The sequence below is a fragment of the Myotis daubentonii genome, chromosome X (genome assembly GCF_963259705.1).
Source record: "Myotis daubentonii chromosome X, mMyoDau2.1, whole genome shotgun sequence".
NCBI classification, from domain to species: Eukaryota; Metazoa; Chordata; class Mammalia; order Chiroptera; family Vespertilionidae; genus Myotis; species Myotis daubentonii.
This window is the reverse complement of record NC_081861.1, coordinates 16,360,176-16,387,637: the sequence shown is the minus strand read 5'-3', so window position 1 is coordinate 16,387,637 and position 27,462 is coordinate 16,360,176. Positions and strand designations below refer to the sequence as shown.

The 27,462-nt window shown below is 37.7% G+C and overlaps 1 protein-coding gene across 15 annotated transcripts in view; it reads left to right on the top strand.

Moving 5' to 3' along the window:
- Positions 1-25,232, top strand: part of FMR1 (fragile X messenger ribonucleoprotein 1) — a 44,192-nt gene extending 18,960 nt beyond the window's left edge. For 2 of the 15 annotated variants that reach the window (XM_059679524.1, XM_059679518.1), the window contains 14 exons: positions 1,450-1,521; positions 1,796-1,944; positions 2,997-3,090; positions 3,178-3,294; positions 4,287-4,457; positions 4,549-4,627; positions 11,155-11,264; positions 11,935-12,072; positions 12,577-12,639; positions 14,886-14,972; positions 17,385-17,580; positions 19,127-19,309; positions 20,451-20,533; positions 22,755-25,232. In XM_059679524.1, the coding sequence (XP_059535507.1) occupies positions 1,450-1,521; positions 1,796-1,944; positions 2,997-3,090; positions 3,178-3,294; positions 4,287-4,457; positions 4,549-4,627; positions 11,155-11,264; positions 11,935-12,072; positions 12,577-12,639; positions 14,886-14,972; positions 17,385-17,580; positions 19,127-19,309; positions 20,451-20,533; positions 22,755-22,916 (1,704 nt within the window). In that variant the 3' untranslated portion in view covers positions 22,917-25,232. Of the gene's footprint in view, positions 1-1,449; positions 1,522-1,795; positions 1,945-2,996; positions 3,091-3,177; positions 3,295-4,286; positions 4,458-4,548; positions 4,628-11,154; positions 11,265-11,934; positions 12,073-12,576; positions 12,640-14,885; positions 14,973-17,384; positions 17,581-19,126; positions 19,310-20,450; positions 20,534-22,489; positions 22,612-22,754 lie in introns of those variants that run through there. The other 13 variants (XM_059679525.1, XM_059679523.1, XM_059679519.1 and 10 more) reach the window with 13 other exon arrangements.
- Positions 25,233-27,462: the final 2,230 nt, after the last annotated feature.

Sequence of the window (27,462 nt, the reverse complement as noted above, 5' to 3'; positions counted from 1 at the left end):
AAGGCACGAATCAGGACTTTTGGTCTGTCTATATTGGGAGTGCTTATAATATTTGGGTGGATAAATGGGACCTTTTTTTTCTTCAAATGAAACACATGACAGGTGGTAACCAATGAGACCCTGTTGCTACGGTGACCTCCCTATATTGCCTAACAATAATACCTAACTGAGGTTACTGGTCTGGCTAGAGCAGAGTTGAAAGGGGCTGATGGTGGCAAGAAGGGGAAGGTAGGTTAAATTAAGCTGTATTTAGTCACTGTATTGTATTACTATTAACTTAAGTTATAGAAGGGAAGTAAGATACCAGGTCTTTTTGGTCTGTCTATATCAGGAATGTTCATAATAGTGAGGGATAGAGCTTTTTTCCCCCCACCCCTCACCCCAAACTTAGTCACTTGACAGGGAGACCAATGAGACACTGTTGCCAGGGCAACCTCTTTGTTTTACATAATAATGACCAAGTTATATCTCTGGCTAGGGCAAAGTTAATAGGAAGTCATGGAGGCAAGAGGGAAAGGTAGGTTTGGTTTAGTTGTATTTAGTCACTGTATTGTATAACTATTACAATTATAGTTACAACTATTAACTTCAGTTGTAAAAGAAAGAGTTGGAGCTTTGTGTTGCTTGTTAGCCTTAGGCTCTGTACCTTTTTCAGTTCTCTCCTCCCCACCCATCTTGTCCTCCTCCCTTCTGCTGCTGCTTCTGCTTCTTAGTATTTCTGTTTCTCTCCCCATGTATACTGTATTGTCTCTTTTCCTATTAACTTTAATTTGCTAGTGTCTTCACAAAAGGTTCCATGCTGAACATAGTAAGTGAACTTGAAGTGGTCATGAGGGAAATTGATGTGAGAGCAAGAAGGTGGTATCCAGAGTATTGCCAGTGTGGAGTTGCCCATTTTAGTAGAGAGCAGACAGGAGAAGAGAGAGTGACCAAGGATCTCTTCATTTAGTCCTTAGGAGACATGAATGCCAGGATGGTATTTTCAGTGGGCTGTGAGTGGTCAGCGGCCTTACCCATTTAGTGACCATGCAGCCAGGTGTAGACCAGAATCAATAACTTCCAGTTATTTGCTTATTAGAACAATACAAAAACCAGATTGTACATTTTAGATAACTTTTTTAGCCTTCAAAGTATCTAAGGAAAGTATGCCCAGGTTTATGGTCAGTTAGCTTATCCTGAGCATTCATATTCAGAGTACTAATTATTATTGAATTAGAGCAGATAAATAGGAAAGCTCTTTTTACAGGGCTCTCTGAGGTAATCAGGCAGCTTCTGATTATGTATCTGTGTTTAGCTGTAGGGGTACAATCTGATTTAAGGATACAGGATACAGGATATGGGTTCAAAAGACACCTAGAGTCATTTTAAGAAATTTTCCTCAATGTCTGATAATCTATAAATTTCTGAGTGATGTTAATCATGAAATATTCTCTTGTAATTTTTGTGTAGGTTTATTCCAGAGCAAATGAAAAAGAACCTTGCTGTTGGTGGTTAGCTAAAGTGAGGATGATAAAGGGTGAGGTAGGAAAATGCATATTTAAAATTTTTTCTTATACTATTTCCCTTTTCTAAATCCAGGTACTACATTTCAGTCTGGATTTTTATTTTAAAGTAATAAGTAACGTGAGTCATTTTATTACAATGTTTTCTGTATATTTTAAGTATGTTTCATGTGTTTAAGTTGATCAAAAAGTGTTTTTTAATATCAAGAATTTAAAAATTGCTGAATTGGCAAAGCTTATTGTTCTTTCTATAAATACTATGACCAGGAATAAATTTTATTTATTTCTCTCAGTTTTATGTGATAGAATATGCAGCATGTGATGCTACATACAATGAAATTGTCACAATTGAACGTCTACGATCAGTTAATCCCAACAAACCTGCCACAAAAGATACCTTCCATAAAATCAAACTGGATGTGCCAGAAGACTTACGACAAATGTAAGTTGATGGGCAAGAAACTCTGAGAATTTACAGGTGATGTGCAATGAGTTTAAAAGAATATACATGTTAAAATAATAAAAATCAATTTTTAAATTCAGTGAAAATGGTTTTTAAAATGTAGTGAAAAAAAGTGCTTAGCTTTTTTGAGTATATAACTAAGCCAGCATTGCACTTGCTTAAACTTGGCTAGATACCTGGCTCATGCACATTTGTTTTCTAAAATAAACTAACTTTCTTAACAGACTTTTAAGGTTTTGAAGCTGATTAATACAGATTGTCATAAGTCACAAATAAAATTCTAGACAATGAAAATTACTCCAGGTTTTTTTCCCTTTTAGCTAATATTTTCAGATAAATATGTAATAACTAGGGCTAATGAAGCTTCAAAAGGTCATCTCTATCTTTATCTGTAGTAATGCTTAAAGATTTTTAGTTAAGAGATTCCTTTTTAAAGATTGCATCGAAGGAATATAATATGTTTTATTTGTACATGCTGTACTTTAAACATTAACTTGCAGTTCAAACTACATAGGAATCTTACATTTTGATCATAGAGATTAAATAGGCATGTACATTTTTGTGCCTTCTGATTTATGTACATTTCCTTCTCTTCCTTAAATTGGTCAGCAGTTTTTCTTTAGAAAAAAACAAAAACAAAAGTTGGGTACCCTATAGCTATCCCAACAGTTTTCAACAGTTAATTCAAGAAAATAACTTACTTATATGTAAGTGAAATGAAGTCTGCAGAGGAATAATGGCTTTCCTAACTATGTCACCTTTAGTAATATAAGACCATCTGAAATCCCTTAAGAACATAACTGTGTGGGTTTTTTTTTCTTTTTCTATAATCTCAAATGCTTGACTGAGCTGAGTATTGCTAAGGTGAACAGCAAAGGAACTAAACCTTTAAATGGATATAAGTATATCTTGCATAAATCAAATTTAATATGAATCCACAATTCTAATTGGAAATCTCTCTGCATATATTTATGCCAGTAGTTGGTAATCATTCATTTTAACTTCACAATGGATATTTATTTTATTTTTAGGTGTGCCAAAGAATCGGCACATAAGGACTTTAAAAAGGCAGTTGGTGCCTTTTCTGTAACTTATGATCCAGAAACTTATCAGCTTGTCATTTTGGTGAGTGTTTTGAGTTATTTATTTTGGTGTATATCATTTGGGGTATTTGCTTTGATAATAATGTTGTTATATAATAATATCTTTTAGTCTATCAATGAAGTCACCGCAAAACGAGCCCACATGCTGATTGACATGCACTTTCGGAGTCTGCGCACTAAGCTGTCTCTCATACTGAGAAATGAAGAAGCCAGTAAACAGCTAGAGGTAGGTTGAATAATGAGAAACTAGTATGCATACCTATCTTTCCTCACTACTATTAAAGAGATACACATATTCAGATAAGAAATTTTCGTTTTTCAACATAAGTCACGAATATGTTTGGGCTTCATTAATGGCATGCTAGAACCAAATATTAAATTGTGATAATAATGTTTAAAGAGAGTGCTTATCCACAAGTTTTGTGTGTCATTTTAACTTAGTTCAGTCATCACTGAGTATTTGAAAGAATTCATAGTATTTGTGGATCCAGATCATTAGTTCTTATAGACTCTGATCTCATTTTAGGTTGCAGGTGCATATGTAAGATAAGTTGTAAATCACTGACATTCTATAATTATTCAGTGTAATTTAATTACTGTATCAACAGTTTTTATAAATCCCTTTTTTCAGGTTGGGGGGTGAGATGAGATGATATCATTTTAATGCTTCCATCACTTCATCAAAGGGCTGTCTAGACCCTAGTATCTAGTGATAAGTTATATAAATGGCACTGTTTCTAGAATATATAAACCAATGTCCATTAATAAAAGTGAAACTAATACAATTTTCTGTGGAGATGTTATTTATTTTTTTTTTTACTTGAAAAACATTGAGTCTAACAGACCCAGTGAGCTGGTTTTTATTTAGGGAACATTTGATCTGATTCTTAATCCTACATTGTTTTCATCACTACATTGTTGATGTCATTGGCTAACTAAGGCAGCCTTGCAAATAGGTTTTCAAAAGTTACCTTGGAAAATTGTCAACAAGCCCTTTCCTGTTAACAAAAATATCTCAGATAGCATAAAGACCTTCAGTAACCTAAAAAGAACTTACGCTATGGGTGGGTGTTATTTTCTAAAACCTGTTAATTTCCAACATAAATGAATTTATAGGCCCCTGGTATACAGGTTCAAGATAATTTACATGGCTGACCTAAATACAGTTGTCTCAATAGTGAAAAGCATAATATTAATCAGATATACATTTCCCATCAGAGTTCAAGGCAGCTTGCCTCAAGATTTCATGAACAGTTTATTGTACGAGAAGATCTGATGGGTCTAGCTATTGGTACTCATGGTGCTAATATTCAGCAAGCTAGAAAAGTACCTGGGGTCACTGCTATCGATCTAGATGAAGATACCTGCACATTTCATATTTATGGAGAGGTAAATATTTGACTAGTTTTTTTTTCTAAAATAAAATCCAGTATTTCAAATGGTTCATCTTTTGGCTTAAATATTTTTCCCCTTTTATTAGGATCAGGATGCAGTTAAAAAGGCTAGAAGCTTTCTTGAATTTGCTGAAGATGTCATACAAGTTCCAAGGAACTTAGTGGGTGAGTCAGAAATTGCTGTTGAGCCCTGGCCATATGCTAAGTGATTAAAACACCGGCCCTCGCAAGGAAAGGTCATGTGTTGGATTTCCGGTCAAGGCTACATACTTGGATTGTAGGTTTGACAATTCTTGTCCTCATTGGGGCATGTGTGGGAGGCAACCAATAGATGTGTCTCTCTTACATTGATGTGTCTCTCCCTATTCCTTTCCCTCTCTCCCTCCCTTTCTTTCTCTGCCCCCTCCCTCCCTTTTACTCTCTCTAAAAATCAATGGAAAAAATATCCTGTTGACATACTCTACAAAAACAAAAGTTTGGTAAATCATTTACACCAATAGAATTTCATTTTAATTCATTTAATTGAAATATAATATTTGAAATATGATCTATTGCTGTAATGTACAGAAAATATTAGGTAAATGTGATACTCCAAGATTACATTTCAGAAGGTGTACAAAAGATACTGCTTTGTTAGTTCAAACCAATTAGTGCCGAGAAAGATACATTTTGCACAGTCTCTTCACTATATTTTACATATATTAAAATTAAGTATGTTTTTTCAAAATGAATGACATTTTGGGTGCTTTATAATTTGGAATAGATTCATATTTGATCCCTCTAATGGGGCTATAAAACAATAGCATCCTTAATTATCTCAGAGTTGAAAATCTGAATGTAGGCTTAAATCTAGTAAGTTTCAAAGCTATAAATATCTCTGAAGGTCTTGGGCTTTCTGCAACATCAATGGTAATTATATTTTTACTAGAGGCCCGATGCACAAAATTCGTGCAAAGGGCTCAGCCCTTGAAGCCCTGGCTGCCGCGGCCCTCGTAGCCCCAGCTTTATCCGAAAGGTCCTCCAGACAGTCGATCTGCTGTTTGGCCGTTTGGTCAATTTCCATATTATGCTTTTATTATAGATTCTACCCATTTCCTCCTCTCACTTGGCATTAGCTTGTTCTTTGTACCTATGGGTCTGTATATGTTTTGTTTTGTTTGTTTTGCTTACTTCAGTTTCCACATATAAGTGAAATCATGGTATATGTCTTTAACTTCTTTCATTTACATAATACCCTCTGGGTCCATAGGTTCTGTTACAAATAGCAAGGTATCATTCTTTTTAATGACTGATTCCATTGTGAGTGTGTGTGTTTGTGTGTGTGTGTATTTAGCACATATTTATCCATTCCTCTATCCATAGGCACCTAAGTTGCTTTCATATATTTTTTAAAATATATTTTTATTATTTCAGAGAGGAAGGGAGAGGGAGAGAGAGAGAAGCATCAATGGTGACAGAATCATTGATCAGCTGCCTCCTGCATGCTGTCACTGGGGATGGAGCCCACAACCTGGGCATGTGCTCAAAACAAATTTTGGCTTCAGTTTTACCCCATCCCTTCCTTAGATGAGATGGTGGGGCAAGCACATGATGAAGGTGGTCAGTACAAGGGTGCTTTAGGTACTTTGGGAGAGCCCTTGGAGTTAGATGTAATTTACATGTAGATTGCTTGAATCAGCATTTCTTACGTATGTAATTTATGATGATGTCTATGAAAGCAGTCACTTCTCAGTTAATGATATGACTGAATTTTATAAAATGAGTGAAAGAATAAAGTGCTTGAAGTCTATGGAGTTTTAACAGATGTATTGAATAATAATCTTAAACTGGTGTTGAGCTTTTTCATAGTAGTTCTGAGTTATTAAAGTGTGATTTCTTAATCTTTTACTCTTGACGTATCCCTTCAACTTTTAATATACTGATATAATTTGTAAGGCACAGAAGAATATTCTGTTAACACATTGGCCTAAAGAATGTGCACTTCTTTTAGATGTATCTGTAGCTGCTTAAGCTGCTTTAAAATTTAAAGGATCATTTATAAATCTGTCATAAAATTCTAAAAATACATTCATATGCTACATATGACATTTTGGTCAACAGCACTCCACATATACTTCAGTGGTCTCATGAGATCATAATGGAACTGAAAAATTTTTGTCGCCTAGTGACACTGTAGGTATTGTGACATCATAGTGCAATGCATTACTCACATGTTTGGGTGATGCTAGTGTAACCACACCTACTGTGCTGGCAGTCATATAAAAGTTTAGCACATACAATGATCTACAGTGTATATACTTGATAATGATGATAAATGACTGTTACTGGTGTATTTTCTATGTTATGTTCTTATCATTATTTTAGAGTGTGCTCTCTACTTACAAGAAAAAAATTTGCTGTAAAAGTATATCGTGTTATGCCAGTAGCAGCCTCATACATCTCCTGTTCATTGTGTCTCAATTGCATCATTTTCTCTTATGCTTTATTTAATTTATTTTTGTTTTATATAATAACACTAGTGGCCCAGTGTACGGAATTCGTGCACGGGGAGAGGGGCTGTCCCTCAGCCCACCCTGCACCCTCTCCAATCTGGGACCCCTCGAAGGATGTCCTACTGCCGGTTTACAGGGATCAGGCCTAAACAGGCAGTCAGACATCCCTCTCGTAATCCGGGACTGCTGGCTTCTAACCACTCACCTGCCTGCCTGATTGCCCCTAACCACTCTGCCTGCCGGCCTGCTCGCCCCCAACTGCTCCCCACCACCAGCCTGCTCGCCTCCAAATGCCCCCGCTGCTGGCCTGCTTGCCCCCAACTGCCCCCCCTGCTGGCCTGATCACTCCAAATTGCCCCCCCCCCCCGCTGTCCTGATCACCTCCAACTGACCCCCACTGATGGCCTGCTCACCGCCAACTGGTCCCCTGCTGGTCTGCTTACCCCCAACAGCCCCGCCCCTCATCAGCCCGATCACCCACAACTGCCCTCCCCTCTTGCCCTCTAACCACCTCTACCTCAGCCCAGCCACCATGGCTTTGTCCAGAAGAACATCTGGAAGGTCTCCTAATCTGATTAGCATATTACCCTTTTATTAGTATAGATAGAGGCCTGGTGCACAGGTGGTGGCTGGCTGGTTTGCCCTGAAGGGTGTCCTGGATCAGGGTTGGGGGGGCCCGCTGGGGTGTCTGGCCAGCCTGAGTGAGGGGTTGAGGGCTGTTTTCAGGCTGGCGATGCCCCCCAGCAACCCAAGCTTCCCGCCTCTCCTTTTTTTTTAAGCACCTCCTTGAGCGGAGGCCAGGGTGGGCTGGACGCAGGTATCTGGGATTTATTTATCTTTTATAATTGAAACTTTGTAGCCTTGAGTGGAGCCCACAGCCGGCCAGGGCAGGTGGGAAGCTCGGCTTCCTCCATCGCCGGGGGAAACCCAAGCCTCCTCACTCCAGCTCTGTGGCTGCCGCCATCTTAGTTGGGTTAATTTGCTTATTTGCTCCTGATTGGCTTTTGGATGTAGAGGAGTGGTGGAGTGATGGTTAATTTGCATGTTTCTCTTTTATTAGTATAGATGCTGTAGAGACTCATAGCCTAAGGGTTGGCTATAACATAGCCTAGATTCACAGTAGGCTATACCATCTAGTTTTGTGTAATTGTAGTTTAGTTTTTGCACAATGACAAAATTCCTCAGCTAAGCATTTCTCAGAACATATTAAGTGGTGTATGACTGTATTTGCCATGGGCAAAGAAGCAAATTTAAATCAGGTACAGATAGAATTGAAATTGTCAAATAAATATGCATATATTTTTATTTGTTAATACATTTATTTAAAATATATTTTTATTGATTTCAGAGAGGAAAGGAGTGGGAGTGAGAGAGAAAAAAACACCAATGATGAGAGAGATTCATTGATCAACTGCCTCCTGTATGATCCCTACTGGGGATCGAGCCTGGACCAAGAATCACACTGACTGCTCAACTACTGAGCTATGCCAGCTGGATGCAAAGATAGTTTTCCTAGAGGCCCAGTGCATGAGATGCGTGCACTTGGGGAGGGGAGTTTCCTCAGCCTGGCATGTGTCCTGTCACAGTCTGGGGCTCTTGCAGGCCGGGCCCCCTCACTCCTTACTGCCCGCCAGCAGTGGAGGCAGGAGAGAGGCTCCTGCCAACTGCCGCTGCACTTGTCAGCCATGAGCCCAGCTTCTGGCTGAGCAGTGCTCCCCCTGTGGGAGTGCACTGACCACCAAGGGGCAGCTCTTGCATTGAGCATCTGCCCCCTGGTGGTCAGTGCACGGCACAGCAACTGGTCATTCCGCTGTTCAGTCAATTTGCATATTACCCATTTATTATGTAGGATTATATATCCTTTTCCTTAACTTTTAATAGAACGTTGAAGAAAGATTGATATACACCACTGTACTAGCAAGTTTAAAGTGTACACTTTTGTGCAAAATAAGAACCTATCTTTGAAATGCTTTAAAAATTCAAAATTCTCCAATCAGTTTATGAGTATTAATCAATTCTAATACCTAGCCATGGAGTTTAAACAATGATAACCTTGCCGAAACCGGTTTGGCTCAGTGGATAGAGCATCGGCCTGCGGACTGAAAGGTCCCAGGTTCGATTCCGGTCAAGGGCATGTACCTGGGTTGCGGGCATATCCCCAGTAGCAGATGTGCAGGAGGCAGCTGATTGATGTTTCTCTCTCATCGATGTGTCTAACTCTCTATCTCTCTCCCTTCCTCTCTGTAAAAAATCAATAAAATATATTAAAAAAATAATAATAAAAAAATAAAAAACAATGATAACCTAGTAAAATGGAAAGCCAAGTTTAACTCTATCTATTCATTTGAAGAGTCTCTGTTTTGGTCTTTCAGTTTTATTTAAAACTAGAAGCCGGGTGCATGAAATTCATGCCGGGGAAGGGGGGTGTCCCTCAGTCCAGCCTGTGCCCTCTCGCAATCTGGGACCCCTTGGGTAGGATCCCTAGACCTGGCCAGCAATCAGGGCCTATAGGGACTTTCCTTCCCCTCGGCTGCTGGCAGCTGGCCCTGCCCCCGCCACTACCACTGCTTGCCATCTGTGTGGTGCTTGCCCGCCACCGGTCACCTCCCTCTGCAGGCAACAAACGGGTGTGATCGCTTGGCTGGCCTGGACCTCCCTCTGTGGGATGATTGATCGTGGGGCCCCCAGATTGATTGTCCTGAAGAGAGAGGCCCCACCCACCCGGCGAGGGCTCCACAATCAATCGCTATGCAGAGGGTGGTCTGGGTCTCCCTTTTGGGGGCAATCGCGGAGCCCCCTCCCCCAGTTGATCACCCCGCCTGGGCCCCTCTGCGGGGCGACCAATCGTGGAGCCCCCACATCGATCGCCCTGCAAAGGGTAGTCTGGGCCTCCCTCTGCACGGTGATCATGGGGTGATGGCAGTGTCCCCCCGACCAGTCACATCACACCTGCCTTGGCTGACCTGGCACCAGTGTGTGTCATAGTGTGGTTGTCCAGAAGATCGTCCAGACGGTCGTTCTGCTGTTCCGTTGTTTGGTCGATTTGCATATTACGCTTTTCTTATTATAGACTAGAGGTCCAGTGCATGAAATTCGTGCACAGGTAGGGTCCATAGTCCTGGCCAGCTATCAGGGCTGATTGGGGCCTTCTGGCTGCCAGCCGGGGCCTTCCTTCCCTTGCTGCCAACTGCCAGTTGGGGCCTTCCTTCATTCTGCGCCGCCCCTGGTGGTCAGCGCACATCATAGTGAGTGAGCGAACTCCCGCTCTCCTGGTCAAACTTCCAAGGGGACCCTTTGCATATTAGCCTTTTATATATGTACTAGAGGCCCATTGCAGGAAGATTCCTGCAGGAACAGGGCTTCCTACGGCTGGAGAAAAGAAACACTGCGGCTGTGTTTCACCTCCCGCTCCCAGCCGCTGCGGCAGTTTTCTTTCTCCCACTCCCAGCCGCTGCGGCCGGGTTTTTTTCTCCCGCTCCCAGCCACTGCAGCCAGGTTTTGGTGTTTTTTTTTTCTCCCACCCCAGCCACTGCGGCCAGGTTTTTTTCTTTTTTTTTTTCCTGCTCCCAGCCGCTGTGGCTGGGTTTCCCCTCCTGCTCCCAGCTGCTCCGGCTGGGTTTCCCTTCCCACCTCCCACCTCCGCAGCCTTGGCTCCGTTCCTGTCCACACCACCTCTACTTTGCTCCCTCCTGTAGCGCTTCACTTCCACGTTGGCTTCAGTCTTTGCTCCCATCTTTGTTGGCAGTTAATTTGCATATTGCACTGATTAGCCAGTGGGAGGCGTAGCAAAGGTATGGTTAATTACCATGTTTGACTAGAGGCCCAGCGCATGATTGAAATCACGCAAGGAGGCGCCCTGCCTCCCGCCCTGCAAGGAGGCACCCCGCGGGGGACCACTACCCACGCCTGACCCGCGTAGCTCCTGGCCGTCATGTTGTGTCCACTGGGGTGGGGGCAGGTGTGCTCCTGTGTGTTGTGTCCCCGCTCCCTCCCGCCCCCAGCCCCAGCCGCCCTTCCTGTCCATCTGCGTGCGCAGCTCCTCCTGAGTGGTCGTGATGCAGCCTCCTCCTGAGCAGTAGTGAAGCTCGGCTAATTAGCATATTCTGTTTATATAGATAGATAGATAATGCAGTTGTTTACAGTGGGGTGTAAGGTATGTGTTCTTAAAGCCAAACATGAATTATTCATTTCTTAATTTAGGCAAAGTAATAGGAAAAAATGGAAAACTGATTCAGGAGATTGTGGACAAGTCAGGAGTTGTGAGGGTGAGAATTGAGGCCGAAAATGAGAAAAATGTTCCACAAGAAGAGGTATGTTCTAATGCATATGTTTCTGGTTTGTATAAGAAAAGTAAAAGATTTTTATTTTTTTATTTAAGATTAATTTAGAGTCCTGTGATACGCACATAATGTAGATGTACAAATTCTTGATTATCAGACATGCCAGTTAGTGGTATAGTTGTAGATACGGCCTCTGTTAATTCTCTAATGCCGTGACTTTGGATTGGTCACTTTAATCCCTTTAACTCTTATTTCTCAATCTTTAAAATGGGTTGTTGTAATTGTAAAAAAAGTACAAAGCACTTTTCAAATATCATTTAACTTTACTGATAAACAAAATTGGGACACTGCTTAGGTTTTCTGGCTTTTATGTTTTGCCTTTATTATTTTGTGTGTATGTATAAATATTTGTGTGGGGGTTGGGGAGGTGAGGGCATGCTCTTCTGTACAATGGTACTGTGTTTAAAATAAAATTTAAATTGCCATAATTTTCATATATTATCTAGTCTTCCTTTTGTGAAAGGTTCTTTTGGCTGAAATTAAATCTTTTGGGGTTTTTATTGCATGATTTTTGCATTCTGTTTTGTTTACTAAAACTGTTTATAATAATTTATCTTCCTAAAATATGATCATTGATACAATAATGGTGCTAAATAAAGACTTAAAATTAGTTATTTTTTCTCTTTTGTGTTTTACCAAGGAAATTATGCCACCAAATTCCCTGCCTTCCACTAGTAACTCAAGGGTTGGACCTATTCCCTCGGAAGAAAAAAAACATATAGATATAAAGGAAAGCAGCGCTCATTTTTCTCAACCTAACAGTACAAAAGTACAGAGGGTAAGAAATATTTATCACGTTGAATTACACTGAAAGTAATTTCTTCCACCCAGATGTTACAAATGGGCATTTTGGGTATTTTCTCTGGTTAGACTTACAAGATACTCATGTATTTTTTTCAAATCTGATTTTTAGGTTATGAGATATTACAAACCAAAGTGATACCTACTTTTCATTTTATTTACAGTGACAAATCTTATGTTGTAAACATAAAATATGGGGTTGCATTTAATGGTCACATTTTTCTTTTGAGGGTGGACTTTAATTTTTCCATGTTGTATCTCTTGAAATTTTGCAGGTTGTATTAGGTCAAAATGTACCATCTGTTTACATGCATTAGTTACTACTTAAAACCATATTTTAGAAACAGATTTTCAATATTTGAACTAACCTAACTGTTTAGAAATGAGTTTAAAAGTCCTACAGTGAAAGTCCTGCGTTCAGGCTTCTGCGTATCATTTGTTATAGTTAATGACATCACTTGCATTCCTTATACTGCTTTAGGTGTTAGTGATTTCATCAATTGTAGCAGGGGAATCCCAGAAACCTGAACTCAAGGCTTGGCAGGTAGGAAAACATTCCTTGAAAAATACATTTTAATTTTATATTTTAATGTTTATCACCCTTGTTAAGAGAGACTGCAAATGACCTTCAGGGTTGGAGGCTGGTAGAGGAGTGTTTATGGGTACATGAATTTATTGCCCTGGGGAGAAAGCTCAGATTTCTTCCTGTTGCTTATAAGGCCTTTCTTTCATGGTAACCTGTCCAATATCATTTGTTACAACTCCTCCCCCTTGCATTCTAGAGAGACTTAAAGCCATACTGAAGTATTTAGAGGTCTCTGAACAGTCATACTGAACAGTCAGATGCATATGTTTTCTCCGCCTAGAACACTCTTCTTCCTGCCACCATGCTTTGACCTTACTCCTTATGCAGCTTTCTGTGTGTACTTGTCACAGGTCCCCGATCGTAGCACTCAGAACGTACACATTTACTTATCTACCTCCTCATCCACATTGTGAGTTCCTTCCTTGAGTGCAGGGACTTCTACATAGCTCGTGAGAACTGTTTATGGGGAAAATGTTGTGACTCACGAGATTCAAAGCAAAAATGCCATTTTATAAAGAGAAATATAACCTCAAGTGCCTTAGATATTCCTCTCTGCTGGGCAGCTCAGTTCTCACCCTAGAATAGGGAATCAATTTTCTTGGTGTTAAGTATAGAAGGCCACCATTCTACTCTCACAATTTTTTCATTTTAATTTACTATTCTGGTCCACTAGCGATAATGCTTAAATTAGAGTGGCACTTGGATACACTAACAGTTTGGATATGTTGAAAAAGAAAATGTTTTAAAATTATTTGTCCCAACGTTGATCAAACTAAATCAGTGACATAGGGTTTCAAAGCTTATTTTGGTAGCATATGATCCAAAGGATCATATAGCATTTCATCATATGACATTTTAGAAAATAGTACACTTTACTGCTTTCTAACAGTCAATTGGGGGAAAAACTCAATAGTCAAGATGTTTTTGAGAAGGAGATCTGATCCATGGGCTTGATAATTTCCATAGTTCATTTATTATTTGATGCAAAAAAAATCCATTATGAAGTCCATGGGTTTTCAATTGCACCTGATTATTCAGATGGTCATTGCTACTAGGAAGCAGTTCCTTTTCTACCAGATAAAGGTCAGTCTGCAAGCTATATTTCCTAATTGTTCAGTTTTGTTCCCCATCAATAGCCATGTTCATGTGGAAGGAAAAAGAAAAAAACCTGTTCCAGCCCCACATCCGTTTAAGATTCTGTGTACTGAATGCAAGCAAGCAAAAGCAGCCCAGGAGTAGCCACACCTATCAAATGAATGCTCTTTTTAAGAGTGATACTTGCTAAAGAGACAGCTTCTTGGCTTCTAATACCTAGAAACTTCGCCTAGAAACTATAATATTCACATCAGAGCCATTGTATGTTTTTTTAGTTACTTGTGAATATTAGTAACCATGTGTATTTCTTCAGCAAAATGTAGAACTGTTCTCAACTTTGAACGTCATAATTGCCAGCTGTTAGTTTGCACAACTGGCCTAGGCTTCCCTATAACTTGTGACAAGAAATAGTGTTTTTTCTCATTTGTACTGATGGGCTGGAAGTATAAATTTTTAGTATACAACTTTTAAAAAATCTATCCTTATATTAAAGTAGTACCATAGAAAGAAGATGAAACTTAACTTGTGATTCAGCTTTTTTTATAATTTTCAGAGCAAATTGTTGAAATGTATTGTAATGTTAAATTTTATGCTCATGGAAATGCCAGGTTTTTTTCCCCCCTCACGGAATAATTACTCAGTGCATTTTAATGTATCCTAATTCTGTTTGTGTGTTTTTTTGTTCTCTGTTGATTTGGTTAGCTAATTGATTTAATTTTTAATTTTGTACCATAATATCAAAATTTTAATGATTTTTAAAAGAATTTGATTTCGATAAAAATTTTAGATGAATTAAAGTATTTTGTTTATGCATCTCATGTTAGTTAAAGCCTGTATAATTTTGAATTACATAATTTGTGACTTTGCCAACATTTTTAATTGTAGTGTTTAAAACGTAATAACCTGATGCATTTAAGGGGTTGCTATATTGATCTGTCCTTATTCACAGATGTGTAAAATATGCCAGCTATTTTTGTTTTCATGTATTACTGATTATTTGTGTACCTACTGTTTGTCAGACCTTGTCCTAGGGATTCAGTCATTATTTGCATTTTTCAGATTAATCCATTATTAATTTTATGGGATCATTGTCACCATTTCTTTTCCAGGGTATGGTACCATTTGTTTTTGTGGGAACAAAGGACAGCATCGCTAATGCCACTGTTCTTTTGGATTATCACCTGAACTATTTAAAGGTGAGAACAGCAAGAACTTTAATTTTAAATTCTTTTTGCACTAAAATATAAAAACTCCATAGTAAACCTTTCAGTAGTTAAGATTCATTCTGAACATATAATGAATGACCTGTAAAAAGTAATAGATAAAATACTTTGTTTAGCTTATTATATTCCTTTTGAAAACACAAGTCAATTTTCATCATCATCATAAATGTAAGAACCAATATCCCAGTTCTCGGTAAATTCCCCCGTTTCCCATTATTCCTCTTTTAAACCTTGCACTTAATTTAGGTTAATCCTTTACACAGCTTTTTCATTAGGTAGATCCTTTCTAGCCTTTGTGAGTTTTCCACTTGCTTTTGTTGTCTCTTTTATGTCATTTATTAAGGAAATCCCAGTGTTTCACAAAATCTTTTTAAATGTGTACCCTTCATATTTTTCTCTATACTCTGTTATACAAAACAAACAATTTTTGTAGCATTTATCCCCCCTCTAGATTGCAAACTGGAAAATAGGAACGAGGTTGCTACAAGGTATAAATAGAAAGGGCACTAGATTGGCAATTCAGCGATTTGCTTCTAGATTATCTTTTGTCATGGACTAGCTGTGTAACTTTAGGCAAGTCGCTTCCCTAGATGCTTTTTAAAATTTCTGGCCAAAAAGTTCTATAAATCAATAAGATGGAGTCTTATCCATGTCACTTCATAATTCCTTCGATCCATGTGTTTCAAAATATAATGTAACTGGTACTAAGTAATATTTTAAAAGTAATCCAAGTTTCTATTTCATTTATAATGCTATCTTAAGAATTTGTTGCCTATTTCTTAGAGAAATAAAATTAAACAATTTCTACTTGTATGCAAATAAGGGAAAAAAAGGTTCAGTAGTTAGACATTTCATTCATTTTTATGGTGGTTAGTTAATTGAAAGTGGGAAAGTTTTATCCAGCAAGGCTTGCATGGGTAGGATTTCCCATTGATTTGCTTATTTATTTTTGTTTTAAAACATGTTTATGTGTAATCTGTTGTATGTGTTTTTCTTCATATTCTTAGCTTACATTATAAAGACCTGGAGAGTTAGTGTGCATTGTATTGATCCCTTGTTCTTTTGACTAATCTTCTTTCTTAGATCTTTTGATTTATTCTTCACAATTGAATATCTTTTTTGGTTATCAGCAGCTGTCCTGTTGCCATTCTTTCCATCACCAGATCTTCACTTAATTGGGCCTGGCATCTTTCACCAAAAGGTGACTGCTTTGCCCCAGTGAGATAACATGGACTACCATTCTGTTTTGCAAGATATACCCATTCCATTAGCTATAACTATGCTTTTGGAGTAAGCCACTCACTCAGCTGCAGTCTCTTCTTTGTTCAAGTCCGTTGTAAAACAAATTCTAGTTCAGAGCTCAGATCAAACTCACCCAAATCCTTACCTGCCCTTTCTTTTCCAGAAAACTGCCACAACCAAGATTTTAGGAGCTTAGCTTTTCAGGGGCTTCTCCAGTGACTATTCATGTAGACAGTTTCTCTGGTGGCCTCTGCTTGACTGAGACACTCAGTACTACTATATTTATGAATCTAGCTCCCTATAGCCCATAAATGAGATGTTTATGGGTAGATTGGAAGGATGAGGCTTATAATTGAGACTGTATATGGATTTGACAGAACCCAACATATTGGAAGCACTGTATGTAAGGATCTGTCTGTGGAACCTAGGTGTATATTTTGATCAACTAAATTTATATTGTTCATCATACTTGGTCTAGCAGAGTTGTAGTGTTTAAGAGGTTTGCAAGGCATGATGTAAGACCTAACTTTTTTGGCCAGCTATTAAATAGTTTCCTGCCCTCTGTAAGGAATATGAGAATTTTCAGTTCATTGAAAATAATTGTTCCTTAATTGTATAATCACATCCAAAGACCTACTGTAGTATATGTTCTTTGCAGACAAGATGGCCCAAACTCAATGCTTTGTAAATTAAGATTAACTGGCAAATCTATTTCAATTCAGAGTATTTACAATGTGTGATTTTTAGGGTTGGCTGGTTAAACCTTAAATGTCTATTTCTGTATTCATACATTTTAGAGTTGTTTTATTCAATATCCTGTCATTAAGAAGTCCCAAAATTAGCATATCTGTACCTTAGCAGATTCCGTTGAGTAACAGTGCCAAATCAAGCAACTTTAAATTCTACTAATGCTGAGTATTTTTGTTATATCTCTAATTCTGGGCATCAGTAATCTGTTATTTAATTTTGTTTTTTAAGGAGATCATTCAATTTCCTGATAATTCTGTGTAACAGTGTTGACTATAAATTAAGAACTAAAATTGAAATATTTCCAGTATACTTTTTTATCTTATGAAAAGGAGAAAGGTATTATTAAGTAAAATGTCAAATTATTTTTACTGTTATCTTGTATATTTTAAATAGGAAGTAGACCAGTTGCGTTTGGAGAGATTACAAATTGATGAGCAGTTGCGACAGATTGGAGCTAGTTCTAGACCACCACCAAATCGTACAGATAAGGAAAAAGGCTATGTGACTGATGATGGTCAAGGAATGGGTCGAGGTAGTAGACCTTACAGAAATAGGGGGCACGGCAGACGCGGTCCTGGATATACTTCAGGTACAAACTAAGCATTTTACTCAGTAACTTTATCTGTTCCTACACTTAATAGCTGCTAACCTCTAATATTCATTAGAACCCCATTATAACTATTTCTCACTACATGGTTTCTGATTCACAATGGGTCAAATTGTGTTGCAAGAGACATAGAGTAAAAACCTGATAATGACACATAGAGTTCACAGGGCAGGTGTGAGTTCTGTCCACGTTCTGACTGGGGATAAATCTGCTTAAGCCCTTGTGTGTTGATGATTTTCTTAAGGCCTTTCCTAATTTTATTACTGTATAGCCAAAACTTTTTTACATTTGTGTACTGTGGCTCATTTTTTGTCAGGCATGTGCTGGTCATACTTGCTGGATGGACTGTGTAAATCAGGGGTCTACATCCTGTGGCTCATAAGGTGATTTTGTATGGCATGGCCAAAGTCAGCCCTAGGCACAGTCAAGAAGTCGGCAAAGTTTCTCTTTGCCTTCCCAGCTCTTCTGTCAGTGCTTCTTTCTTCTCTCCCAGTACCTTTCCTGAATGCTGTCCCCACCTGCCAGTGCCTACTGTCTTTCTTGATCAACTGTGTAACTACTATGTAACTTGCTGATGATGGTATAAGGTATAATCCATCTCACAAATATTTGCGTTTCAAAAAGGAACTCTTTAAGATGGAAAGCCTTCGAGATCCACAGGAATGAAGCTATAATGGTGAAGCTATAATTGGTCATTAGCTCCAACAAAGGAAGAGAGAGAGGTAGTAGAGTTGACATTCTGGAGTTGGGGAGAGATATACCTACTCCTATGGCCAACTTTGAACCTAACCCATAACCCTCTTTCAAAAGTTTGTTCTTTTTGATGTTGAAGTCCCACCGCACTTTTGAGCTCTTTTCTTCCACTCCCATCCCTTAGGTCATTAATCCACCTTCTCAGGCATAATGACTGTATTATAATAAAACTTTCATTAATAATAAATTATTCTAGTGGGAATGGGAGGGAAGGTTGTGGACCAAGTATCAGGAAAGCATATCCCCATTCATCTGGTTCAATCCCTGTTCCTACAAGAGATCCTTCCCTGAGACAGTTGCCATGGTGGCCGCCTTTGCCAGTCTCTCAGAGGTGACCAAAATGTGTGCTGCATTCCCCTATGTTCCTTAGCCAAAACTTATTAAAATGAACTCTATGAGAGGTTTTGTTTCTCAAGGTATTACTTTTAAACATTGTAGACAACTTTTCCTCCAGAGAGCGCAGATGGTTAAAGGAGTACAGCTGTTTAATGATGTGGCATACTCAGATTTGAACTTAGATGGCTAATAAAATGCCTTTTTTTAAAAATGAGAACCAAAAATGTTTTCCAAGATTACCTAAAAAATTGTAAAACCCTTCATTTTGAATTTAAGATAATTTGTTTCACAAAGCAGAAGGTGATAATACCTTTTGGTAGACATATAAATTGGGAGGAAGAGTATTAGATTACCCCTGAAAGGTTTCTGGAAGCTTCTGATAACCTAACTTTTTTTTTTTTAAGTCGGACAATGGTATATAACTTTTAACTCTCGATAGGAACTAATTCTGAAGCATCAAATGCTTCTGAAACAGAATCTGACCACAGAGACGAACTCAGTGATTGGTCATTAGCTCCAACAGAGGAAGAGAGGGAGAACTTCCTGCGCAGAGGAGAGGGACGACGACGTGGCGGTGGAGGAAGAGGACAGGGAGGAAGAGGACGCGGAGGCGGCTTCAAAGGTAGAGGTTTTCTTTTTTAAAAAATCTCTGTTGTTGAAAGTATCACATATACCCCCTTCTCCTCCCCTCCATTGACCTCTTCTAGCCCACCCTCATCCCCCATCCTATATAATAAAAGGCTAATACTAGTATGCAAATCTACCAAACAGCGGAATGACCAGTCGCTATGATGTGCACTGACCACCAGGGGACAGATGCTCAACACAGGAGCTGCCCACTGGTGGTCAGTGTGCTCCCACAGGGGGAGCACTGCTCAGCCAGAAGCTGGGCTCACAGCTAGCAAGTGCAGCTGGGGTGGCAAGAGCCTCTCCCACCTCAGTGGCAGTGCTAATGATGTCCAACTGCTGGCTTAGGCCCTAATCCGGCAGTCAGACATCCCCCAAGGGCTCCTGGACTGAGAGAGGGCGCAGGCTGGGCTGAGGGATCCCCCTGTCCCCCGAGTGCATGAATGTCATGCACCAGGCCTCTAGTAAGAAATAAAGGTGAATTGTAACAACTGCCTGAAGTTAAGTTAAAAATCTTGGTGATTTAACACTGTATTACCAAGACCCCATTTCTCCTGTTTTGTACTGCTCATTATAGTAAAGCCTCAGCCTTTCATACAGTAATTGACAAAATATTAGCCTTTCTTATGGTTCATGTAGAATATGTAAATCAGCACTGATAACTAGTTCAGCTTCTTCGGAGAGTCTAAACATAGCATCTGAAATTAGCTCAGATTGACCTGTGACAGTTGCACAGTTGTAATGCCTTCAAAATATTTTGTTTCTATGTAACTGTAATCACTAGGTTGATTATATTTTGGATTTTTTGGTTGGTGTAAGTCAGTGGTCAGCAAACTGCAGCTCAGTAAACTGCGGCTCACGAGCCACATGCGGCTCTTTGGCCCCTTGAGTGTGGCTCTTCCACAAAATACCGACTCTGCACATGGGCCACGAAGTTTCAATCGCACTGTACATGTGTGCCCGCACGTGGTATTTTGTGGAAGAGCCACACTCAAGGGGCCAAAGAGCCGCATGTGGCTCGAGAGCCGCGGTTTGCCGACCACTGGTCTAAGTAAATTGAGGATATGGGAATAAAGAGCTTCCAATAAGCATGTTAGAATCAATAATTGTTGAACCTTTTTAAAACGCCCCTATAGGAAACGACGATCACTCCCGAACAGATAATCGTCCTCGTAATCCGAGAGAGGCTAAAGGGAGAACTGCAGATGGATCCCTCCAGGTAAACCCATATTCCTTTTTCATCTAAATTATTTGCATTACGGTAGTTTGAAATTTAATGAGTTTATTTTTGAACATATTCAAAGATTATAAATTTGATATCTGTGAAATAATTTCCTTTTACCATTACAACTGTGATAATCTTTGTTTTCATGCAAACATACAAAGATTTCTCTAGAGAATATGTAGTTAAAGTATTTGTGAAGACTTTAATTGTCATATGACTTCAATACCACATTGGTGGTCCCTCTGATTTCCCCAAGAAAAAAACACACCCTGGAATGTACTGAGAGTGAGACCTGAGTCAACCTTGTGGGTCCCTCTTCCCCTGAGAAGCAGGAATAGAGTATCCTCTTTAAATGGAAAGTAAGGAAAAGAAGGCATGTATTTCAAAAGTAATAATTATAATAGGCAGGGCTGATGATACTCAGCTAGAACCTGCTGAATCAGTCAGCTGCTTGTTTACAGCCAGCCTCTATTCTGAAACTCCCATATCAATTGGTTGTCACCTGTACTGTATCTATTGTTAAATAATTTTAAAATTACTTCGGACAATGTCCAGACACCTTTGCTAAGTGTTTTGTGTGTATTTTATCTAATTTAATCTTGCAGCAGCCACCTAAGGTAAGTCTTTTTGTTCTTCTGTTTTAAAGGATAGTAAATGGAAGTTTAGAAATATTCAGTTCTTTGCCCAAGATCACATAGTTAGCATATGGTGCAGTGATATTTGAACCCTGGTGTCTGATTCCAAGAGCACATGTTCTCTTCTACTTCTTTGACTCTTAATTCTTACCCCAACTAGTTAGGATTCCTTCTCGACTATGGATTGGTTTGGGACCAACACCCTAGATAAGTGAGAAAGAACTTTTTAAAAGCAGAATCTTTATGACAAAATGTTCTTTAAAATTCATAGTAGTTGTAAGTACATGTTAACTACTGGTGGGTTCTTCAGGACCAGCATAGAAAAGACTTTAGACCTAGATAAAAATATGGATGAAATAATGTACTTACATGTATTTACAAAGATGTAAGGCATTTAATGTACCAGTTTTGTAATTCCTTTCTTAAATGGACATATTTGATGAACTAGGCTTTCTGATCACATTGGTTAAAAGGATGCATATTTGTAACTAAAATAGCATATCAAAAGAAAGGCTGTACTTTCTATGTAAGTATGAGAATAGATGTAAATCAGACACTTACTGGCTCATTTCACTTAACATAATACTCTCCAGGTCCCTCTGTGCATGCAAAAATGAAATAAAATAAATCAAAGCACCAAACCCTTGACAACAAAACATTTAAAACATACAACCATACCCAACATTTAAACACTCTTTGAAATTACATTGAACCATTTTGGGATATATGTAGCATTTGTACTTGAAGCAGATCAATATTTGTCATTATTTTAGGCCCATTTGTCAATATTACCTTCCCTTTGTACAGTGTCTAGAATTCTATTAGCAGTGTTTTAAGTGTCCTGTGTTAGCACTTAAAATATTGTATAAATCAGTATTTTATTTGTAATTGCATTCATCTTTACACTCTTCCTGGGATTACAGTTCCTCTGGTAATTAGTGTCTCCAAATTTCCCTGTACAGCTTTTATTCAAAGTTCAAGTTATATTATCATCTGACTTTCCTTACTGAAATACAAGCTGCTAGAAACCAATGCTCATATTCTTCTACCATAGACAATGGGAGCGCTCAGTATAGACAAACTTAATCACACCCATGATGGATATAAAGGTGTAAACTGAAGGCTAGTTAATAAGAGAGTTGAGTTATTATCCTGGTAAAGTCAGATTCGAAAGATATTAATTTGCCTCTTTTCTCCTGCATTTCATAATCTTTGAAGAATAACTCACTTTTAAATTCTGAATATTATAGCCATGTTTATTTTGTAATAATCATTCGTTTTAATTATTTGTTTCTCACTGTTTTATTCTGCTTAGAAGAAGACACAGTAGGATTGTTTTTATCTAACTTTGAATGCAATGGGATGACCAGTGTGTTCCAGTTAAAGAAGAAGAGTGTCTTAAAATCATAAACAAAATAAAGATCCTACCTGACCTGATTTCTTTCACTACTTCTATTCTCATCCCTCATTTCCCTTTTTGACATGTGGAGTTTACACTTCAGGCTTAAATTTCTTGTCAGGCCAATTACAGATTACAATAGGATTTGGTGTGTGTATATAACAAATATAACTTGTTTTAGATCAGAGTTGACTGCAATAATGAAAGGAGTGTCCACACTAAAACATTACAGAATACCTCCAGTGAAGGTAATCGGCTGCGCACGGGTAAAGATCGTAACCAGAAGAAGGAAAAGCCAGACAACGTGGATGGTCAGCAACCACTTGTGAATGGAGTACCCTAAACTGCGTAATTCTGAAGTTATATTTCCATTACCATTTCCATAATTCTTATTCCATATTAGAAAACTTTGTTAGGCCAAAGACAAAAGGTAGGCAAGATGGCACAGGGCATGAAATGAACACAAATTCTGTTTAAGAATTTTATTTTTCTGGTATTGGCCATAAGCAACAATTCTCAGATTTGCACAAAAATGATATCTTGATCTTGAAATTTTCAAGCACTGCTTTTAAGTATACTTAGCACTTCAGGACAGGATTTTAGTTTGGTTTATTTTTTAAAGTACTGAAAAGTGATATTCTTTGTTAATTTGGATCATTTTCCTACATAGGTGATAACACTGGTACATTTCAGTTTTTCTGAATAAATAGCACTTATGGTAATCATATTAGACTTCTGTTTTCAGTCTCGTATAGAAGTCAATGAAATAATATGTCATTTCATGTCCTGTGTCAATTTATGTGTTGGTCCACTATTTCAGTATTTTAGTGGACCCTGAGATGTGTGTGATGTGACGTTTGTCATTTCATTAGCAAAAAAAAAAAAAAAAAAAGTTGTATGATCTGTGCCTTTTCTATATCTTGGCAGGTAGGAATATTATATTTGGATGCAGAGTTCAGGGAAGATAAGTTGGAACACTAAATATTAAAGATGTTGCAAACCCTGTCAAACATTAGTACTTTATAGAAGAATGCATGCTTTCCACTTTTGTTCCTTGCATAAACATCAGGTTAGGCAGTATAAAGAATAGGATTGTTTTTGTTTATGTTTTGTTGCACTGAAGTTTGACAAATAGTGTTATTGAGAGGGTTGTGTAATTTTTTTCTGAATACACAGGAGAAGAAGTAACTGTCTTTTCATTTGAGAGAGGCTAAAATGTTTTCAGCTAGGAGTAAATCTTTTTGGTTGAAAGTTAGTAGAATATGCCTGCTCTTTGGCCTGATGACCAGTTTTAACTTAGAGCCTTTTTTATTTTGTTCTCCCCTTGTTTTGTGAAGATTTTCATATTTTAATTTCAGGCTTAATTTGGGGAGATAGGAGGGTCATTTCTGTGTGTGCATAATAAACCTGTGAAGTACAGGTACTTTGTCTAAAAAATATTGGAAGCAGGTTAAATGTTTTGTAAACTTTGAAATATTAGGTCTAATGCATAAGCAGAATTGGAAAGCAGACTAAGATTGATTAACAAAAAAATTTTTTCTTTTTTTTTCTTTTTATTAAGCAGAATTGGAAAGCAGACTAAGATTGGTTAACAAAAACTGTTTTGTTTTTTTTTTAGTTTCTTTTTCTTGTTTGATGTGTTGGGTTTGGTTTTGTTTTTGAGTCTTTTTTTTTTTTTAAATGGGTGAAACTTAGTGAGGCAAATTATGTGAAGGACCTTCACTCTAAGATGTTATATTTTTCTTAAAAAATAACTCCAAGCCGGGGTACCACTGAATCTGTATAGAGCCGTACAAACAGAAGTTCTGCCTCTGATGTATTTTGTGAGTTTGTTTCTTTGAATTTTCATTTTACAGTTACTTTTCCTTGCATACAAATAAACATAAAATGGCAACAAACTGCACATGATTTCAAGAATATTAAAAAGTCTCTTAAAAATATTGCCAAAATTAATGTTGATTTCTAGTTATTTATTCTTGGAATGTATAGTATTTGAAAACAGAAATTGGTACCTTGCACACATCATCTGTAAGCTGTTTGGTTTAAAATACTGTAGATAATTAACCAAGGTAGAATGACCTTGTAATGTAACTGCTCTTGGGCAATATTCTCTGTACATATTAGCGACAACAGATTGGATTTTATGTTGACATTTGTTTGGTTATAGTGCAATATATTTTGTATGCAAGCAGTTTCAATAAAGTTTGATCTTCCTCTGCAAAATTGATGTTGATGCAATCCTTACAAATGATTGCTTTTAAAATTTTAAGATAGAAAAAGAAATCTATAGAAAGTGTTCTGTTATAAAATGTAACTGTTACCATTGGAAATTCACGTCATAGAAAGTTAGCCGTTATCTACCAACTTTCAATAACTTGATCATATTTAATAAGGTGAAAAAAATCAACAAAATGGTACAGAAGCACATTGTGCCATTACGATATGCACTAAGTCTCTTTTTTTACAAAGGCTGAATTCAGCAGGGCGCTAACTTGCTTAAATGTGAATTACTAACTTCTAAAACTGTAATTTGATTCACATGTTTTCAAATAGAGTTGGAGTTGATTCATATTACAATATTTGTGTGCTAAATGTGTATGTTTTTCAGTTAAAAGTTATGATGTTTTTAAAATCTTATTAAAGTTTCAAAAAATCTGAAGATTGTTTATCTAGATGTAAATTTTTATTAAAAAGTTGCACTTATGAAAAAGCAAAAAATTAGTCTGACAAATGTTTGCTCCTGGTCTTAAATTTCTAAATATATTTTAAAAAATTAATGATATGTGGGGGGAAAGTTATTTACCATACATAGCATATATGCCTTGCAAATCTTTTTATGTGTCCTTAAAAGGTAAAAATGTTGATATTTGAAAATATAATTATCCATATTCCCAGTTAGAAGATTTCAACACATTAATTACATACAATGCCACTAAACCATATTAAACACATACTTTTATCTGTGTAACCATAAACATACCCTGCCATTTGGAAAATATTAAAGTGTCTATGTAGCTAAAAATGAAAATAACTTTGATGTCAATATCCATTAAGAAAATAAATGACAAGACTGAGGTAGAATGAGCCTGAATTGGCTATTGTGGTCACTTCAAGGAACTCTGGCACAGCCTGGAAAAGAAGGATAGAAATGGAGAGGCAACAGTGTCAAAGTTCTACGTGGTGTTAGTCCAAAATGATTCAACGATGCAGGACAATCTCCTCTACATTGATGTTTTTGTTTTGTTTTTCAGAAAAATTAGCCTTTGTTTTCTGCTTGTCTAGTTTTTCATTGTGGTACTTTGTGGTTCTTTGATACTTGTTTTGCCTAGTTCTGGGCTCCTCCAGAGCCAGAAGAGCTGATCACAGTCTATTAGAGGTGGTAGGCAGAAACAGTCCTCAAGTAACTTGGTTGAGTTTTCTTGGTTTCAGTCTTTTTTCAGTGCTACACATGAACAGCCTGCTGGTAGTACTGACCTTGAGACTCAACTGGGTTCACTCAGAGGCATTTCTCTCATTTGATCACGATCTTAAAGGTCCTGGTAGCTTGGAGTCTACTGCCCTTTTAGAGTCAATATACTGATTTGATCCCTATTGAGCCAGTTTGTTTCATGACCATAAACAGTATCTTTCCCTCATAACCCTCTAATCCCTCTGATAACCAGATAATTCTGAAATAGCTATTACGAGATGCTCATCTGATCGCTTAGAAGGCTTAACAGGTACCAGCATTTAAATCTTGAGCATCTTTTCCTCTGTGTGTTTGTCTAGGGCTGTTTAAAATATTTGGGACTATTTATAAATTTTCCTTCTATTTTGCAGAACTTTAAGAAATGGGGAAATTATTTTTTATGCTGAGTTTTATTGTTAGTGGGAGAGGTTTTTTAAAAGTCTTTGCAAGTATAGCTGCTAAATGTTTAAAAACTGACCTTCAAAATTGATTGCTTAAAATTCTTGCCACCCGTTTTGGTATACCATACACTTTATCACAGGAGTAGTTTGAAAGTTGGAAAGAAGATTACGTATCAACAAAAGATGGTTCCACAGAATACTGGGAATTAGAGTCTATTATCATTATTCAGCATATACAGAACTTGAATGACTTGCTAAGAGGAAAAAAGAATGCTAGTGTTATTTCAAGTATATAGCTTTTTTTTAAAATACTATGACATCTTTATTAAATTTCTCTGGCGATCAATACTTGTAAGATAATTGCATCAAAGAACAGTACCTGTGATCAAGGAATATATATCATTGAAGGGGCAAGTGCAGCATAGATACTACATGATAGAAAGGGACATACGGAGTTTTGCTGTAAAATGGATGAATCCAGAGATAGAGTCCACACTTGACCAGGGCATGGAATAGCTTTGTGATAACTGGATGAGTCATTTCACCTCTAGGTTTTGATCTTTTGGGTTAAATAAATGGTTGCTAAGGTATCTGAACTCCAAAGTGTGTACACATTAACCCTTTGAGTGCCAACCAATATCCTAGGAACTATGCTAAAATTGCCAAGGCATTTTTGCTGATTTTTACAGCAGTTTAGGAAAAAAATAATGAATTGCAAGTAAATGAAGTTACATATTCAAAAACTTAAGGAAACCTTTACTACATTTGTTTTCATCTTTGACATATATTGTTTGCTGATTGTATTATAAAATACTAGTAGAAAAAAATTGCCGATAGCGCTCCTGGTACTTTTGGCAAAGGACAGGAGGAGCGCGATTGCGCTCCCAGGCACTCAAAGGGTTAATAAAGTATTCATTATTTATATGGAGAAAGCTACAGAGAGTATTAACAAACCACCCACCTGATTTCATCAGGTTCTCATTAAATATTTACCAAATATTCACTAAATAGCAGGCACTTCACAAGCTTTTTAGGGATAC